Source organism: Mixophyes fleayi, chromosome 1 (assembly GCF_038048845.1).
Source record: "Mixophyes fleayi isolate aMixFle1 chromosome 1, aMixFle1.hap1, whole genome shotgun sequence".
Taxonomy (NCBI): domain Eukaryota; kingdom Metazoa; phylum Chordata; class Amphibia; order Anura; family Limnodynastidae; genus Mixophyes; species Mixophyes fleayi.
The window spans coordinates 88,536,955-88,556,974 of record NC_134402.1 but is presented as its reverse complement, the minus strand read 5'-3'; the positions used below and the strand labels follow the sequence as shown (position 1 = coordinate 88,556,974).

Here is a 20,020-nt window from a genome sequence, read left to right as displayed (position 1 = left end):
CATGGGGAATACAGGCAGAGCCAGCAATAAATTAAAGGGCCGCTACAAGCATGCTACTTATCGGTGTAGTAAAAACTTTTTTTTATGGGTGACGTCTCAAAGGTACGCAGGTAGGCATAAATGGTGCACATGTTAGACAGGCAAAGAGGCATTTAGTACCATCTCAACTAGGCAGCCATCCTTGGCAAGTTTATGTATAAATTAAATTTGTGCTGAGTGAAAAAGCTGAGGCACTATGAAATAATAAACATGCAAATGTTATTTATTTATTTCTATATGTGCCCACTATTTGATTATTTATTTATAAAGAGGACCAATATTTCATTATTTATTTACAAAGGAAGCCAATATTAAATTTTTTATTTAAAAGATACACACTACTTGATTATTTATTTATAAAGAGGGACTCTTTAGTTAGTTCATTATAAAGGGGGCATGATTTAATTAGTTAAGAATCACAGGTGCTTAGTTAATATATTATATTAATATAGGGGGCACAATTTGTATTTTTTTTCCCTGGTACCCAGTAGCCAGAGGTACCAGGAGGAGCCCAAGCTACTTATCATTGGGCCACACATCTCTATGCGCAGAACCCCACCCCCCTCCAGAGGTGCTAAGTAACATGGTCGCTCCAAGAAGGGGGGCAAAGGGCTTTTTTAACACATCACTTTTTTTTTTTTTTAGTATACAGAAAGGCAATATAGCTCAAACCATAGGGCAATTCATACCTAGGGCATAGGGCTTCATACATCTCATAATTAGTATTGTTATAATGGCTAAAAACCGGTATGGCATTTTGTAATGATACACTTTTGAAGCCGGCTGGTTTCCACAGGTTTGCAATCAGTTCTCCCTTTCATACATTTGCTGTTTGCAAATCGACAAAAAAAAATCATCAAAAATTGTTGATTTTCATAAGTCTCACCTAGAAACATTCCCCTCGGTGAGTTTAATAATGATACACAAAGCAGTTTCTCCACACAAATATATATTGTTTTTAAAATAAGTTATGATTCACTATAATGTACATTCAGAAATAATAAAACCAGATGTAAGATCTTAAAATGTCTTGGAAAAACTAATGGTTTTTTTCCTTTTATGCCGTAAATGCATTATTGGCCTCAATTTGTACCTCTCCATTAGATGACAGCTTTACACAGGGGTGAATTCTGAAAACTTCTCTATACAACAAATCAACATAAAAAAATCAATACTGGGTAATTTCTGTATTAGACAACTAATAATTAAGAAGATATAGAAAAGCAAGAAAAATATGTAATTCAGGTCTGATGGGTTAGTTACTGTAAAATCTGGGGGAGACAGCATGAATGTGAGGTTTGTTGAACTATCAGTGTAGTAATTGATATGTCACATTCTTCACCATCCATATGCGATCCATCTTCCACACTGGTCTTGACATCCTCTTTCCAGTTTATCTGGAAAGAGAACATTTTTTCTCTTCTGTTAATGTAAATAGATGACAAGTACTCAGTGTTATCACCTATATAAAATGAGCAGCATCGGTACAAGTGCACCATAATTTAAGTTTTTCATTCGAAAGGATACTAATTGTATATGATAAATTCATCAGTAAGTTCTCTCTTTTGTATCTTGATAATAAAAGACAATGGGTAGGATTGGACTTGGGAGGGACAGTATAAGGCAGTTCTGTCACGTATTTACATGAGAGGTGCATTTATTTTACAACCATGTTGTTGGAGATAGTGGTGACCACAAAAAAGACTTGTAAGCCCACAGTCTGCTCTTAGGACAGCCGTAGCTTAAGACAATGAGTGGAAACTTGTGGCTCTCTATAAGTCTAACAATATATCATGCTAGCCTCAGTTTCCTAACACCTGGAGAGCTACAGGTTGCCAGAACTTGGTGTAAGGTCCTACAGTAACGAAGGGGCATGTATTTTCATTGTGATCAGTGGGACATGTGTTATTGGGGTGAATACTGTACTATGTGTTGTTAAATGATAAGTAAAGATACAGAGATAAAGAAGGAGACATCAATATGTATAACAGAGTAGAGACAATAGTACCAGAAGTGCAATAAAAGTTCAAATACATTCAATTGTTTAGTAATGTTTAAAACACATTATTCTACCATTATATGGCTACAGAATGGATGATATATGCTTAATATAAACCTTTGAATAATCTAGGAGCAGTCTATGTAAGGATTACATATTTATTATTCTTGCATATATAAATGGACAGATTGCTTAGGTTATTTTTTTATTTTCGGAGTTATACCTTCAATACCCCTATTGTCTTATTACTGGAACACAGGAATAAGTTCTGGAATGCATCCATGTTGTTCATGTGTGATTCATGTTTTTACCTTGGCTCCTTTGTTCTCTTTTTCTTAGCAAATAATGAGCGGACCAGAAGTGATGTGTCAAGTGGAGAGATTAGTGGTTATGATTTCCAGAAACATTCATCTCCTTCTCCAATAGCAGTTAAAAGCAGTGGTCTTGAAATGCCATCAAAGAAACCTTTGGAGTGTTCTCAGCCCAGCAATCTGCAACTTAATCCTATGGAGTGGAAAAGCAATGGTGTACACACCGACAATGGTGTAAATGGTGTTAACAGTCATCCGGAGAGCAAGTATTGTACCGCCACATCTCCAAATACATTGTCTTCTCCAACCAAAGAACCACCGCCGGTCCCTTCCAAACCGAAACTGTGAGTACTACTATCTGCAATTTCATTATTTACGTGGGGTAATGGATTTTGTGCCAAGGGTCATGGGACCTACATTGGACAATGTTAATGTTATGCGGGTGACATTTTTTCTTTTTACACCTAAATTTATTACAATTTCAGTTATGTACAAGAACAGTAAATATATGTTCATTGTTATTAGGCGATTTACCATACATTACATAGGTTAAGCAGAATTCATACTCACTTTCATTAATACTTGATGCCTACTTTTTACAATATTAAAGTATTTGTGGCCTTTAGATTTCAAGTCACAGTAATTGGTCTTCTCTTTCCACAACATTTCTCCCCGTTGGTAAGAATTTAAAATGTTACATATAATGAAAACGGCAGATCGTTACATATGACATTTGTTATTATGTTGTCAACTGCTTATTTTTATTTTTTTCATTATTTGCTTTATTTTGTTTATTAGACTGGCTTTGGTATAATATACATTTTTCAATATTTATTAATTGTTTTGAATCATATATACACTAAATACAAGAATAAGTTGCAAGTCACATGCACAATCTCTGGTTACCACAGTCCATTACTGAAATAGATTGTAAACATGTCATCTCGTGGACAATGTTTACAGTCTGCTGACATAATTGCTAATGCTTCCAGTCTTCAGGACTGTTTACTTGGCTTGGAATAAACAATAAACTGAAGAGGCTTTAAGGAATCTTTAAATATAAATTGAAAGATATTGTGGACATTGCTAAATATGTAATGTTTCCAAATGTTTTTTTATTTTTATGAAAAGTGAAGCATCAAGGAAAGCAGAACTCTTCTCTGAAACATCCCATTCTCAGTTCTCGAGTTAGTGTCAGCTGTGTATTAGCACTTAATGCAGGTTTTATTGTGGTTCTAAACCAGAGGTTCTTAACTTTTCTCGGTATGGGAGACATCATTGTATAGTTTTGAATTAATATGTAATTTTCTTTTAATTATATAATTGTTTTCTTCAAATTAAATGAGAACTGAAAGGATTTCCACTATAGTAATCCACTCACGCAACCTGCAGATGTGCAGTCAGAGGCTGATTGGATGGGGTTTACATATACTTATAACTTACATATGTACACATAGCAAAATTACAAATATCAATCAACAATCTATAAATTATGTTTACTTGTCTTCTAGTTTATCACAAAATGAGTCCACTACTCAGAGTAAGTGTTGTGGGCGCAACCTCTGATATACCTCTAGAGTCTTTCATCTTTACCCCCGAGTCTGCCATTTATATAACGGTTTGGAATAGATTTATACTATTTGAGAAAAAAAATAATACATTTCTGTATTGTATTGTTACCAATGCCTTTTAACATCCGTTCCATTTGGATCACATTTTGATTAGACAGAATGGTTGCCTGATTGGTCATACATGACTTCATTTGATTTCAATCGGCAAAATGTGCTGACTTCACTGCTTTGATAGCCAAATCTAGAGTATTGCTAAATCAGAACACATGCAAATCAGAGGTTCAAATGGATTGAACCTTCACTGTCTTGCTGGCATATTTCCTATACTTTGACCTACCTAGTCTTATATTAAGTGATTTCAACATTGACAACCCCACTGTCTCTGCCGCCACAAAAATACTTCCTGCTGTGATTTCTCCTAGTGGACTTCATCTCCCACCCACATGATGGATAATGTCTTAATCTCATCGTCTCCAACTTCCACCCTCCAAACATAACCTCCTTTCCTTCAGCTTCACTTTACCCCATGCCCTCCCCCCACTTACACACGGCACCACCTAATCATCTTATCCTGCTCTGATCTGGCTGCTTCTCTCTATAAAGCCACAATCACTACAGCCACAGATAAATCAGCCCTAGCCACCATATGCAGTCTCTGGCCATACAAACCTCAAACAGGACACACCAAATACCAAAGTGCTCATGCATTGTTGAGCACAAATGGAAGAAATAAATCTCCCTCCAACATTTTCTTCCTTCACTATAAATGAATCCTTTAATTTTACAACCAGGGCAATGGAGGCCCCTGGGCTAAGGGTTCCTTCATTCCTCCATGAGCCCACCCCCCCCCCCACCCCCTGTGAGCTGCCCCCCACCCCAAGCACTTACCTCTTTCTGTTCTCCTGTCACTGTAGTCCTTCCGCGGCACGCTGTAAGCTCCTTACTGAGGAGATCTCGTGAGAGTGAGACTCACGAGATCTCCTCAGTAAGGAGATTACTGAGCGCCGCGGAAGGACTACAGTGACTGGCTCAGCAGCATTGATCGGGCCGGGGGTGCCCCCGCCCCCGGCCTGATCAATAATGCCGCTGAGCACTGTCAAGGGCCCCCTGAATGCCCAAGGTCCCTGGGCTGTAGCCCAGTTAGACCTCGGGTTAATCCGGCCCTGCTTCCAACACTGCCATTCCACTTGCAAAACATACCTACTCCACCTCTCTACACTCATCCCAGTCTTCTAGCTCCTGATGCCTCTTTGCCACTTTCAGTTCGTTTCTCTGTCCACCTCTGTCACCACACAGCTCATGACTCTGCCACTTACTACACTTAAAATTAGACTTGATTTGCATACAAATTTGGGTGAATCTGTACAAATAAAGTTTCTGAGGTTTTGTATATCTGTAACCACCGATGGTGAATTGATAAACTGTCTTCTCAGAGATTTGGGGCTAGATTTACTAAAGGGCGGTTTGCTCAAACTGCCGGTGTTTGGCTATTTTTCCGGCAGTTTTGAAACTGACGCATTTACAAAAGCCCAAACCGCCATGGCCAGAATAGACATTTTTCAAAACCACCAGTTTACAAACCGCCATCCCAATTTTAACAATGATGAACATACAAACAGCCGGATTTACTAAGCTGGGGGTTTTCAAAAACACCGCAAAACAGCCATCCAAACGGCCAAAATGAAAGAGGTGGTTGTGAGTGGCGAGATTGCTCAAACTGCTGCTGTTTGAGCTAGTTTGCCATTCAGAACATAAGAGAAAACACCATTTACATTTAAATTATTTGGGCACTCGATATTTATTGATTAAGGGGCAATATCCTTCATGCTGGCTCTTTGATTTCACTAAAAGGATCCTGAATTATAAATTACAATGCCCACCCTTGGCATGTACTATGTTGCTTTTTCAGACAAATGAAATTCACAGTTGCTATCTATAGAACAGGTCGCTGAATTTATAATAATATAAATGGTTTCTCTTCAAGTAAGTCCTGCATTGTGCTAGCATTTATATCATGTGGAATATTCTCTTGTCTAAAACACAGACATTACTCAGGCTATGATATAAATCATATTGTACATGAAGAGTCCATAGTAGGAACTGTCCAAGTATTATTTCAAACCACATAGCTAAGTCCCAAGCCAAAAGAGCTGCCAACGAAACTCAACAAACAACGAAACTTTACTGCTCAGGATATATCATCACAAACTTGGACAAATCACAAAGACAAATCCTTGTGTTTTTATACAAGAATGTGCTTATTCTTAAAATTAGTGAAGGAACCAAAAGAGCAACATTTACCGTAATCACTAGTCATTTGTCAAATCCTTACCAGATCACCATCTAGGGGCAGTTGCTACTCAATTGTTATATATTCAAATTTATCAGAGACAATATTTTTGAGACGTGTCTGAAATACAGTGTGTTTTAAAGCTCACTACAAAAAGTTCTGCCTCAGAGTGTCTCACTTATGAAGTGACAGGTTGAACCAGCACTTATAATAGAAAAGCATTTCCTGGAAAATGACAAATGTACACGTCACCTTAACACAATAGAAGCAGCAATATTCTGGGCTGAAATAATATTCTTGAGAAGTGAGAATATGAGTTCACAGGAACTAGTGAGAGCTCTGAGACACAAAGCCCACGAGAGGCGTGAAACAGGAGACTTGTGTGGCGTTTAGTGGCCCTTTAAGTAAAAATGGTCCTAAATATCCAACGAATACTGTAAGGGGCATATTCAATTGTGCCGTTTCCACGGCGCGTTAAAACTACTACCGTTATTACGGTAGTAGTTGCTGGATTTCAGCTCGCAGCTCCCAGTGCCGCGAGCTGAAATCCAGCGAGAAAACTACCGTAATAACGTTTTTTACGGGCACTATTACCGTAGTAACGTTAATAGTGCGACGAGCGCGAGATTTTCGGCGTTTCCGCCGACAATTGAATATGCCCCTAAGAATGTTGAAAGCTTACAACATACTCAAAATATTGGGTATTTACTACACAGACGGATATTATTTATATTGTACACTTACCACGGGACTACAAATTGTGAGCATGTTTTTATGAAGACAGTCGTCCAAGATCAGAGTACGTGTTAGGTTGTAGACAGCACTGTGGACTCTTGTAAGTAGCATCTGGGTGATGTTGACATTTTTATCTTAACTTTTTCTGGAATTTCAGTCATTATACTTGAAGTTTATTATAAACGGAAATAAGCCTCAATTCAGCACTTCACACAATATGAAAGAACTAGAATGTGGACACTGTCATACAGTTATGAGGGAATACATAAATTGATTCCAATTTTGTAACTTGGCCTAGTTGAATGACAGATTGATAATTGACAGAGCCCAAAGCAATGGTAACACTGACTGGATCCCGGGCAGTGAAAGGTTACTCACAATATTGTCATCATGTAAGACAAACATCACATATAAAATTGCTGTGTATTGTTTTAGTATGTCTAATATGTCAGTGAGCCACGGTGTGTCTGTCTCATTCAGGTCTGAGTTTAGTCATCAAGAAGAACTGTGACAGAAACAATACAGTTTGCACAATGAATCGCATGCCATTGATGTCAAGTGTGTAGGAACAAAATAGATCCTGCATTTTTGCTTTTAAAAATAGCAAATGTTTGACATTGTGGAGTACACCACTAATCTACCAATGTACTCCAGCACCGATCTGTGCTGTAACTCTAATACATTAATAATTGACATTTTATGTACAAGGATATCAAACAACAGTTTTATACACACGAAAATCTGCTGCTCATAAAACGTTTTAGTTTGTGTTTGAAAAAGAGCGAAGTGATTTGTATCAGAGGAAGCCTGCAATAACACAAATGGAGTTGTGTATAGTGTGGATTAGAATCATGTTAGTTGCTAAATTAGAAACGGTTTGAAATGTGTCATGTCCTTGATGCAATTTGTCTGCTTGATTATGTTACTCAATTGAACATAAACACCTCATTTTTAAATGGCTCGGGCAAAAAAAACGTGTTTATGGATTCCATGGAGCATATATGCCTCTTATAAATATCCCCCACGCATCACAAATCTTGTAGCGCCAGGCATAGCTTGCTTTATTTGATATGTTTACACAGTGTGACAATCATTTATAAGATGTGGGAGTCCAGAAATATTTCAGTGTTCTGGAAGTTTGTTGTTCCAGCCTAGATGGAATAAGGCATTTCTCTGCTAGACTAGACGGTTTTTCACCCGTTCACAAGAGTAAAGTCTGTCAAGCTGCAATAACTTGGGCATTCGGTTGAAAAAATTTGTGAACATTATAAATATATAACAGTTATTTTTTTATTTCCTGTCAAAATCACTTTTCTGCTGAATATTCCATATTCATTCCTGAATGCCAGGGGAGGGCTGGTAAATTTTAGCCTGGAGGGCAAGACTCGACTCAGCAGCCTATTATTTTAAAGAGAACAAAATGCAGGTGGCCCAGTGACCCAGGCCATGGTAGCCCACTAATGGACCGGCCTGGGGATCAGATGCCCCCTTGCCCCCCCCCCCCCCCCAGTCTAGCCTGTCCTTGCTGAATGCATCTTAAAAAATAATGTACATGTCACAAAATACATCGGCCCAATCACTGCAGCTCTCACAGCCAATAAACATTATTTGCACACAGATCAGAACTGCTTTTAATCAGCGCAGAACCCACAACTGAAACTAACCGTCATTGTTGGTTTATTTTAACACTTGTAAGTGTTTCTGTCATTCATTTATGCCCATCTGTGTACACTTAATATTGGAAAGTTAATTTAACACTTGACATCCTAGTCCTAACTATTTGAAGAAAGTAATTTTTAATAATTCAGGATAAATCTCTGTAAAGCACATTTCTGACGCATATATTTTATAAGGACAAATTAGCATGCCACCTTTTGTAGCAGGCGTTACACAATGGTGACTCCTGTTATCTCAGTTATTGCAGAAACACGTAGCAGTAGCAGCTAACACTCAGATGCCAAGTACAGGAGGATGTGTTGCATGTCAGCACGCATACAAGCTAACAGTGACTCACAGCAGAAATCAGACAGCTGTTTGTATGGGCTAATAGGTTAATGAGTTTTATTGTTCTGCCTATATTCTCACAAACACTGTTTTACATATTTTTTTCATTTAGTTTTTGTTTGTTTTTTTACAAATAATGTGTAAGAGAAATTCATTGCAAACACTTTGGGACTGTTTTTTCATATTATTATTATCATTATTATTATTATTATTATTATTATTATTATAATTATCTATTTATATAGCACCAACACACTCCACAGAGCTATACAAATGGGAACAAACAGAGTAATAAAAGAAGAAGCCCATACGAGGGCCTAGTGCGCAAGGTCATGATCCACAGGAAAATAAGATTTGGATAAATAAGGTTAAGTGCCACAGAGTGCATGCTGCTGGAATAAAGTAATATCCCACAAATGGTTCTGTTAATACACAAATGTCCCCATCAAATATTACCAAATTTCAAGTTAATTCCATTTAAAATTATATGGTAGATTTGTCAAAAGGAAAAGTGGAGGTGTTGCCCACAGCAACCAATCAGATTCTAGCTAGCATTTCCTAGAATGTACTATATAAATGATAGCTGGCTGCTACTTTGCCACTTTTCCTTTGTAGAATATACCCCTATATCGGTAATAAAGATTATTTTTGTCCAAGAAATGTACTGGTTTTTCCTTTTACTATTCTCCTTCCAGAAGTGCAGTTTGCAGTGATATCACAGCACCATGTGTAGTTATAGTGGAAATAAACTACAAATCACATTATTCATTGCAAGCATACATCTAATAGCAGGCTTTCGGTCTATTTATTATAGGGAGAAAAGCTATACATCAAGGGGTCACTTCCGACGATAATGGCGAATGCCTCCCCATGCATTTCTTTAATGGCCAATGTTTTTCTAAATATGTTTTTTATAAATATTCAATAAATATTTTTTGTAAAATTTTTGCTTCTATTTTTTACAATTTTATCTGTAGTATTTTTTTGCTTAGTAGAACTGAAAGTCTGGGCTTTCCGTTCCACTGTGTGTGCGTGAACCGGGTAGGCAGGTCACATGTCCTCTATTACCAGGTGGGGAGGTGAAGTGTGAGGGTGAAGGGGGGAGGGGCGTGCCAACGCAATGTGCTACTTTGCCACAGGGGCGGGATCAAAATGACACGATTCACCGCAAATTGCGTCATGGAGGCTCTCATCCTGTCCATTTTACTAGGAAGTGGGCAGGATGCGGGAGAATGGCGTGCTCTCCTGGGAGTCCAGGAGACCTATCAGGAATTCGGTAGTCTCCCGGTACGTCCGGGAGAGTGGGCAAGCATGTGCAGACTGGCCAGGCGAAGTGGTCAGCTAACTCTCAGCTGCCTGATAAATTATAGTGATAGGTGATTTTCTATTGCTGCAGTAAGCAGTGATCTCCGTATATTGATAAATTGACCCACATCTCTCTCGCTCCTGTGACATCATCACCAAGCTATTGTTTGAATCCATATTGCTAGCACTTGCAGAGAAAGGTGACATAAGATGGAGATTGAAGTAGAAGGGTTGGAACCAGACAGTCCCAAGGTTGCATAGTAGTCTGTTACTCATAGCAACCAGACAAAACAATATCACTCTGTAGAAGACGACGCATCGCTGGTCCTCTAAACTAAAGCTCACACTAATCATGTATTAGCAAAAGTATAGTTATGCCTAATATAGTTAATAAAAACCATTTGTTTGAAAGTAAAACTACCCTCTAAGTTATACACAGAAAGATTAATGCCTGACCTTTTTCATGACTGTATACTGTATAATAAAACTTGCAGCAGCCCACAAAAAATAAATGTGGCGAGTAGGTATATGTTAGACCCCATTAATTGAGGCATGGCATAATAAGAGCTATAATAACTGTGATGAGATTTCTGGCAGTGGCATTGAATGGCGTGAGTTGCCTGGCTTCAATGGTCTAGTGATGAAGGAGTCTATAATTCTGTGGTAGATCAGGGCAACTTTATATAGTACAAATACAAATACACAGTCTTTCAGCTACTCCCGATAATGTGGGGTAAAAAAAAAACGACTGCATGCCACTCCAATCTGGTTACCATTTTGTGCAGCATGTGTTTTTCATCTTGTCTTGTTGTTTAATTAACATCAATCCTTCAGAATCAATCAAATCTTCTCTCAGAAAAATAATATCTTACGCAAATACCCTTTGTAATACACATGCCAATAGCGGCAACATGGCTTTGATTAGCTACAGTCTCTGCTTGATTTCACATGAGTTTGGTCTCATGCTTCAATGGACAATACACTTTAACAAAGACAAATTAAATTCCAGATGTTTCAAGACGTCTCCGTTTTAATCAGACCGAATACCAAAAATGAGTACACAAAGATGATTTGTCTATTTCAACATAGTTGTATTACAGATCAATACTCACAGACCTCCTAACCGTCTCGATTTAGGTGGCACAGTCCCGGTTCTCAGGGAGACTGTTAAGGCTTTTGTCGCAGCTGCCAGGATGGTTTGGATCTGTTTCCTGTTTATCGCCTCAAGCGGTTGTGAAGTTGCAGTGTGTGCACAAACACTAGAGTTACAGTGTTGGGAGATATGCACCATGATAAATCTATATATTTATCAAACAAGATTTGTGATGCCCCTGCCATCAGGATGCCCAGCTCCATAGAGATCCAGTGATAAAAGAGGTGTAGAAGTCCTTGCCCAAATGAGCTTACAATCTAAAAGGGATAGAAAAAGTGACACATAGGGCTAGATTTACTAAGCTGCGGGTTTGAAAAAGTGGGGATGTTGCCTATAGCAACCAATCAGATTCTAGCTTTCATTTATTTAGTGCTCTCTACAAAATGACAACTAGAATCTGATTGGTTGCTATAGGCAACATCCCCACTTTTTCAAACCCGCAGCTTAGTAAATCTAGCCCATAATGTTAGAGCTGCAGCTGTATTTTGAGTTGCAGGTATGTTAAGATACACGCATCTTTACAGCTAGATGATTCATTTGCATTTCCACACCCCTCTGTACAGAACTTACCCCTGACCCATATTTCTAAGTACAAGTGGGCAAAAGTATAAGATACACTTAACTCAAAATACAGCTGAAAGTTGTGCACATGCACAGTGCAGCACATTGTATGCAAGCTGCATTTTTATGTGAAGCAAATGGACTTCCCTCCAATTATAAATCAGGCCCAATGTGAAGGACAGCAGGTGCTTTAAAGCAGAGAGTAGAATGAATGTAGAGAATGTAGTCAATCATAAACTGTGCAAAACTAAGCAGTATAGCCAAAAGAAGTCTAGAATCGTCCAGGTTATGGATTGAAATTGAGGAATTTATGGTGTGAGTAGTAGAAGAAATCCTCCACATCAGCTGAATATTGGGGAGGGTCAGTAAGTTGTGCTGCTTTCACTTGTTTTGAATTGCTAAAACTAAGACAAGGTCACCCATAACTGCTTTTATTATTACCTTCTGATGCAAAAAAAAACATTATTTGTAAGGTGCTTTGTCTGTTTTCACAGATGCTGGATGGAAATGTATTTTAGTAAATTAACTCAGACTATTTTCAAGAAACAAATCTGCAGTTTTCAGAATATTTTACCGGTTGGTTTTATAAGTTGTGAAACTGAGATGATTACTATCACTGGTCATTTGATATGTTAGATTTCTGTTCTTTGTGAGACATTGCCTCCAGGTGGCAGGACAGACATGCAGATGAGTATAGCTTATTTTCCTTGTATCGTTTCTTGTTCAGATTGTGACCTTGATCTGATATGTCTGATACAGCTGTGGTCCAAATTTTAAGTGATGTTACCTATACGCACATTCTTAGTCCTTATGTGTGTTTCTCTGACTGTATCGGACAATGCACAGGATGAAAGTCTCTCCGTTTGTTCTTGCTTTGCATATTGCATCAGTGTGGTATATATGCCTGTATATCGTGCAGGATAGATGTTCCAGTATTTGGGGATGTCTCATGGCAGAGGCATGTAGACACCGGAACCAATGCCTGTGCGGTATTGTGAGCAATTTCATCACATATTGTTCCAGAGAATTCTTGCTACACGCTCATTAACCACTTGTAGGAATGATTAGTGGAACAGCAGACAAACACTCTATAATGATTATTGCACTGTCTGGATGTCTTGTTAGGCTGTGTGCACACTGGCATTTAGCCCATGCATGTAGTGAGCATAGGTACGTAAAGGAACATAAAACATGATGCTAACATCATTTGTCATCTTCTTTCCTGCTTGTATACATCCAAAGAAAACTTCAGTGTGAACACAACCTTCTACCCGTACTAGTGGTGTTGCTATATGCAGAGACTTTACTACCAAATCCACCCATGGGCCATGGCATTCTATGATGGAGAGTAATCTCTGACCTTTGGCGTCAGTGGCAGTTTAATGAATTCCATCAATAGTTATCTTTTGACAGGCATGTGGCATATATCACTGTATATCAAGCAGTAAACTCACAATTAAACTTTCACCCAAGAGTCAGATATTGGGCTTCAATGTGTTCTAGTTTATTCCTTTTTCCCCACTCAAAATCTTTAGCAGGACAAATTGGAAAAAATTCCTGTATGTTGTCCTATTTGAGACCTAAAAGGAAAATTGGGATTGATGCAGTGGTTTCATCATCATCATCATCATTTATTTATATAGCGCCACTGATTCCGCAGCACTGTACAGAGAACTCACTCACATCAGTCCCTGCCCCAATGTAGCTTACAGTCTAAATTCCCTAACATACACAGACAGAGAGAGAGAGAGAGAGAGACTAGGGTCAATTTTGATAGACATCAATTAACCTACCAGTATGTTTTTGGAGTGTGGGAAGAAACCAGAGCACCCGGAGGAAACCCACGCAAACACGCATAAAACTTTACTTCAAATGGGTGTCCCAGTATTTCATTTTAATTATGGGAGCCATATGAGTTCCAGATATTCTTATGCAGAGACACATCTCAGTACTTCTGGGTATTTAAATACAGTAATTTGTAGATAAGAAGGTTTTGGTGCTGTGTTTAGTTGCCTATTATATTCTGTGCTTGTACAAGTTGTTGGGCAGACCAGTTATAGAGAAAGCCTGGAGGTTTCCGCTCACTATTTTCCTGATTGAGACGAACTCTCCTTGGCTTTCAGATGCTGGGTAATCTTTTATCTGAGTTACTTCCTTGATTAAATCCTTATTTTTATGGCATTCTGCCCCTTTAATATTCAAGGGTGTTTCCTGCTATCATTCTAATATTGCCAGTTAGTTCACACAGATCACATTTTTGACATTGCAGCAAAATTAACCTCTTCAACTGTCAGATCTTTCTAGACTATTTTTTTGGCTACACAAGATATCTTAATTTTGATCGGTAGGACTGTATTCCTTTGGGAATAATGATTAGAACAAATAGTTCACTGCAGGATTTCCGTATCAGGCTAGGTTCATATTGTCACACTGATGAATCATGCAAGTAAGTGCTTGTTCACATTTATGCATTTACTGCTTGCAAGTGAACACACACAGAAGAGAAAGGAAGCATCCAGCTGAATGACTGGAAACATGTTGATGAATAATGCTTCATGCTTTTATGGAAAAGGGTCAATGTGCTATACTGCACCTGATTTTAAGTAGCAACCTATGGAGCTTAAGTGCCCACTTTCAAAAATGCAATACTTACATTTTGATGATCAAATACTATTAGATTCTACATCGACATGACTGTAGGTCTTAGTTATTCCTGCCTCTTGGCAGTGCACCATAGACCAGTTTTGGTGGAACAATGAGAAAGAGGTGGCACTTCCTGCTCTTTAACAGGGCTTTGTGATTCAATGACGTGGTTTCAGTGGCTAAGATGATACTTGCCAATGTCCGGGAGACTCCCGCATTTTGCGAGAGTCTCCCGGACTCCCGGGCGAGTGTGGCAATATCCCGGATCTGCCCACTACACTAGGAAGTGCCCACTTCTATGTGAAGTGGGCAGAATTAGCTCCCAAACGCCGCGATTCCCAGGGAATCGCGGCATTTGGCCCCGACCTTGCTGCGTCATGGCGGCACGGGGCGGGTACAAAATGACACGCATTTTGGAGGCCCGCCCCCCATCACGCCCACCTCCTCTGCAGGCTCCCGGATGCCAACATTTCAAAGTTGGTAAGTATGGCTAAGATGTAGCCTTGGCTGTTTATGACATGTCCTAAAATGTCCCGATTTTAAGAAAAAAACATGGAAGGTATGCAAAATTATACATATTCTTTTGTAGTATTGTCCCTTTAATTATAATACATAGCTACCAATTAACCTAGAATTATTAAATTAAAGCCTTATTATATGTATACCATGGCCTTAAATTTTTTTTAAAAAAATTGTAATTAAACTAATTAGCTCATATAAGTGCTTAATTAGTAGCTATCAGTGTCCTTACATTTCACAATTTGGACAGCCATATTGGACAGACAAAAAGTGGACCTATATTGCTGCGTGTATGACCAAATATGACCAGGAATCCCTATCAATCTATAGTTGGGATCAATCAGAGGTTGATTGAGACTTGCAGAAAATGCAGATGGCCAATGCAGTGAATGTGGTCATCAGCTGACTGCAGAAAAGGGTACTCTATATGACCAGATTACCTGGCCTGAGAACTGAGCGAACAGGTATAATCAATTTGGTCACCCATATGGATGGCCAGAAATAAAAAAAATCCTATGCCCAGTGAGCTGATCTGACTTTATAGGGAACTAAATTTGTAATGAATGTTTAAAGAAAATATCCCATAGGGAAATACATAGAACATTCACTTTCCCTGTTAACGAGCTTGGACACAGGTCTGTAAAAGGTAGGTACAGAAAGACCTATGCAGTGCTTCCCTGTACTCCTCTTTACTCTTCACACTAGAGAAGCAGCGGTTGGAGAAATATGTCCCTTGTCTCTTGGACTCAAGAAATTCAGGAGATTGGGGTGTGAAAATCTGGAGACTGTCAGTGAGAGCGGTCAAATCCAGGTCACTCCAGAACCCAGAAAACGTGACTGGCCTGTATAATGCAAGTGTGGTAGGCCTGGTTCATGAGGATCACATGGACACAAGGCCTACCTCTGCAAAAATAGGCCCTGTGTAATATCCATTGTGGCTCCCTCCCTTATAAGTTTTTTAATCAGCCGTTGTCTGCAGCCCTCCCATCCCTGGTTCTCTCTTGCTCCCCCCCATGGTTACTCACCCACTCCACCTGGTTCTCTCTGGCCCCCCGGATGGTTTTAATCAGACACTATCATAGCTCCTTTCCTTATGGTTCTCTCTTACCCCCCACCCACCCAGGGTGGTAGTTATCCTTCTCTTCCCCTTTGCAGTTCTCCCTCTCTCTTCACCCCTCCGAGTTCTCTCTCTCTCCCAGGCCCGGCGCTCCCATTAGGCAAGGTTAGGCACTTGCCTAGGGCGCCGGGCTCTGGAGGGCGCCACAGAATTCTGAAATACTTTAAAACTGAGCGGCGACCGCTGACCATACCTGTCACGGCTGCCGCACAGCATTCAGATGGACGGGGAAAGGGGGAAGAGGCTATTTTGTCACCACCGCCGCCTCTCTGCTCCGTCTCCTCCCCTCCACTTACTAGTGTCAGTGAGTGGAGGGGAGGAGACGGAGCAGAGAGGCGGCGGTGGTGAGACAAGGTAAGGAGGGGAGGGAGGAGGGAGGAGGGCGGCGATTTGGGGGGGGGGGTGGCGATTTTTGCGGGGGGGGGGGGGGGGCGCCGCTTTTTTAAAAATGCCTAGGGCGCCGTGGACCCTAGCACCGGCCCTGCTCTCTCCCCCACTTCTTGGTTCTCTCGCTTTCTCCCACCTATGTCTCGTTCTCCCTCGTCCTGGTTTTGTCTCTCTTCCTCCATCTCCCCTGCATTTCTGTTCTAAAGAAAGAAAGACATTTGCTTACCTTACAGTCAGCGGCTGTTCTCGGCTCCTCTCATCTTCAAGCCCACTGCGCCAACTTCTGCAGCAGCTTTCCTTCATGGGCTCCAAGTAAAAGGAGTATCACTTGACTGTTTAATTGGTCCCCCTCCCTTTAGATTCAGAGTTCCCACTGGTGTGTGTGGCTGTTTGTGGTCCCGGGAACATCTGCCGATATCAGCACATTTCTACATTACAAAGCAGATGTGCTATTAACTAGAGATGGGCGGGTCCGGTTCTCCGAGAACCGAACCCACCCGAACTTTGGGTATCCGAGTACCGAGCTGAGCAGCTCGGTACTCTCCCGCCAATTCCGAATCCAAATCGAGGCCGAACGTCATTGTGACGTCGTCGGATCTCGGGACTCGGTTCTCGCGATACTTCAACTTTATAAATACACGCCTCCACAGCAATCCATCGCCATTTGACAGAGGGAGAGAGCAGGGTGTAGTCATAGGCTAATTAGAGCAGGGACAGAGAAAGAATACAATATTGTTCTTGCAATTGCTCTAACCAAAATCGCTAGTGCAGAGAGGAGGATAGAGGTTTATTATTTTTTCTTCATATTTGGCACTCCCCAGCGCTTTTGGGTTGTCCCCCATAATTGTGCATTAATATTTCTGGCTGTCAAAAGTCATATCTGTCAGCAGTATCTACTCAATAAATGTTAGCACTCCTCAGTGTTTTTGGGGTGTCCTCTCTAATTGTGCATTAATATTTCTGGCTGTCAAAAGTCATATCTGTCAGCAGTATCTACTCAATAATTTTAAGCACTCCTCAGTGTTTTTGGGGTGTCCTCTCTAATTGTGCATTAATATTTCTGGCTGTCAAAAGTCATATCTGTCAGCAGTATCTACTCAATAATTTTAAGCACTCCTCAGTGTTTTTGGGGTGTCCTCTCTAATTGTGCATTAATATTTCTGGCTGTCAAAAGTCATATCTGTCAGCAGTATCTACTCAATAAATTTTAGCACTCCTCTGTGTTTTTGGGGTGTCCTCCCTAATTGTGCATTAATATTTCTGGCTGTCAAAAGTCATATCTGTCAGCAGTATCTACTCAATAATTTTAAGCACTCCTCAGTGTTTTTGGGGTGTCCTCTCTAATTGTGCATTAATATTTCTGGCTGTCAAAAGTCATATCTGTCAGCAGTATCTACTCAATAAATTTTAGCACTCCTCTGTGTTTTTGGGGTGTCCTCCCTAATTGTGCATTAATATTTCTGGCTGTCAAAAGTCATATCTGTCAGCAGTATCTACTCAATAAATGTTAGCACTCCTCAGTGTTTTTGGGGTGTCCTCTCTAATTGTGCATTAATATTTCTGGCTGTCAAAAGTCATATCTGTCAGCAGTATCTACTCAATAATTTTAAGCACTCCTCAGTGTTTTTGGGGTGTCCTCTCTAATTGTGCATTAATATTTCTGGCTGTCAAAAGTCATATCTGTCAGCAGTATCTACTCAATAAATTTTAGCACTCCTCTGTGTTTTTGGGGTGTCCTCCCTAATTGTGCATTAATATTTCTGGCTGTCAAAAGTCATATCTGTCAGCAGTATCTACTCAATAATTTTAAGCACTCCTCAGTGTTTTTGGGGTGTCCTCTCTAATTGTGCATTAATATTTCTGGCTGTCAAAAGTCATATCTGTCAGCAGTATCTACTCAATAAATTTTAGCACTCCTCTGTGTTTTTGGGGTGTCCTCCCTAATTGTGCATTAATATTTCTGGCTGTCAAAAGTCATATCTGTCAGCAGTATCTACTCAATAATTTTAAGCACTCCTCAGTGTTTTTGGGGTGTCCTCTCTAATTGTGCATTAATATTTCTGGCTGTCAAAAGTCATATCTGTCAGCAGTATCTACTCAATAAATTTTAGCACTCCTCTGTGTTTTTGGGGTGTCCTCCCTAATTGTGCATTAATATTTCTGGCTGTCAAAAGTCATATCTGTCAGCAGTATCTACTCAATAATTTTAAGCACTCCTCAGTGTTTTTGGGGTGTCCTCTCTAATTGTGCATTAATATTTCTGGCTGTCAAAAGTCATATCTGTCAGCAGTATCTACTCAATAAATTTTAGCACTCCTCTGTGTTTTTGGGGTGTCCTCCCTAATTGTGCATTAATATTTCTGGCTGTCAAAAGTCATATCTGTCAGCAGTATCTACTCAATAAATGTTAGCACTCCTCAGTGTTTTTGGGGTGTCCTCTCTAATTGTGCATTAATATTTCTGGCTGTCAAAAGTCATATCTGTCAGCAGTATCTACGCAATGGATTCAAAGCAGTCCACATATGATCTAAATGAGCAACCAGGTTCTGTCACCAGTCCTGATGTTAGTGTTCCCAGTACGTCATCTGGCCAAGGCGATGTCAAACAACAGAGTGTTTTCAAATTAGTGCAAAAAACAAAAACCAAAAAAAAATTTACTGTATTGAAGCGAAAACGAAGTGTAACTGAGCAAAAGTTAAGTGACGATAAAAAAAAAATTGCAAGCATGCCATTCTACACACGCAGTGGCAAAGAGAGAATGAGGCCTTCACCTTTGGCTATTAGTGGCAGATCCCAAAAAGTTACCCAGCCTACAATTGGTGCACAACTACTGTTACGCGTCAAAGCTGAGCTGCAAGATACCAGTGAGGCATTACAGGAGAATATTTGCTCTGATTCACAAATGACAACAATCCCTGTGGAGAGTCCATCCAACAGTGGGATGTCTAATCGTGAGCATTCTGCTGATGTGTGCCTTAATAGCCCGAGTGTAGCCGGTGATACCCAAATTGAGGATGCCACTTTGGAATTAGAAGAGGATGAGGGGGAGATTTGTGTAGGCGACGAGGGCGCTAATGAGGATGTTGATGAGGATGAGGTTGTTTGTGTAAGTCCTGCACCAGTGGCAGCAGTTCTGGCACGTGACAAGAAAAAGGCCATTGTCATGCCTGGGCATAAAACAAAAAAATCCACTTCTTATGTGTGGAATTATTTCTACCCAAATCCAGACAACAATTGTATAGCCATTTGTAGTGTATGTGAAGCCACAGTCAGTCGAGGGAGGGACCTTAACCATCTTGGAACCTCGTCTATGTTACGCCATTTAACGAGAGTTCATGGCAAAGTGTTGGGAAAAGCTGAAAGTTCTTCCCAAAAGAATACAAGCA

The 20,020-nt window shown here is 40.0% G+C and overlaps 1 protein-coding gene across 2 annotated transcripts in view; it reads left to right on the top strand.

The window, feature by feature from the left end:
• PALLD (palladin, cytoskeletal associated protein) overlaps positions 1–20,020 on the top strand; it is a 291,751-nt gene that overhangs the window by 154,837 nt on the left and 116,894 nt on the right. For both annotated transcript variants that reach the window (XM_075197829.1, XM_075197835.1), the window contains exon 9: positions 2,378–2,693. In XM_075197829.1, coding sequence (XP_075053930.1) covers positions 2,378–2,693 — 316 coding nt within the window. The remainder of the gene's footprint in view (positions 1–2,377; positions 2,694–20,020) is intronic.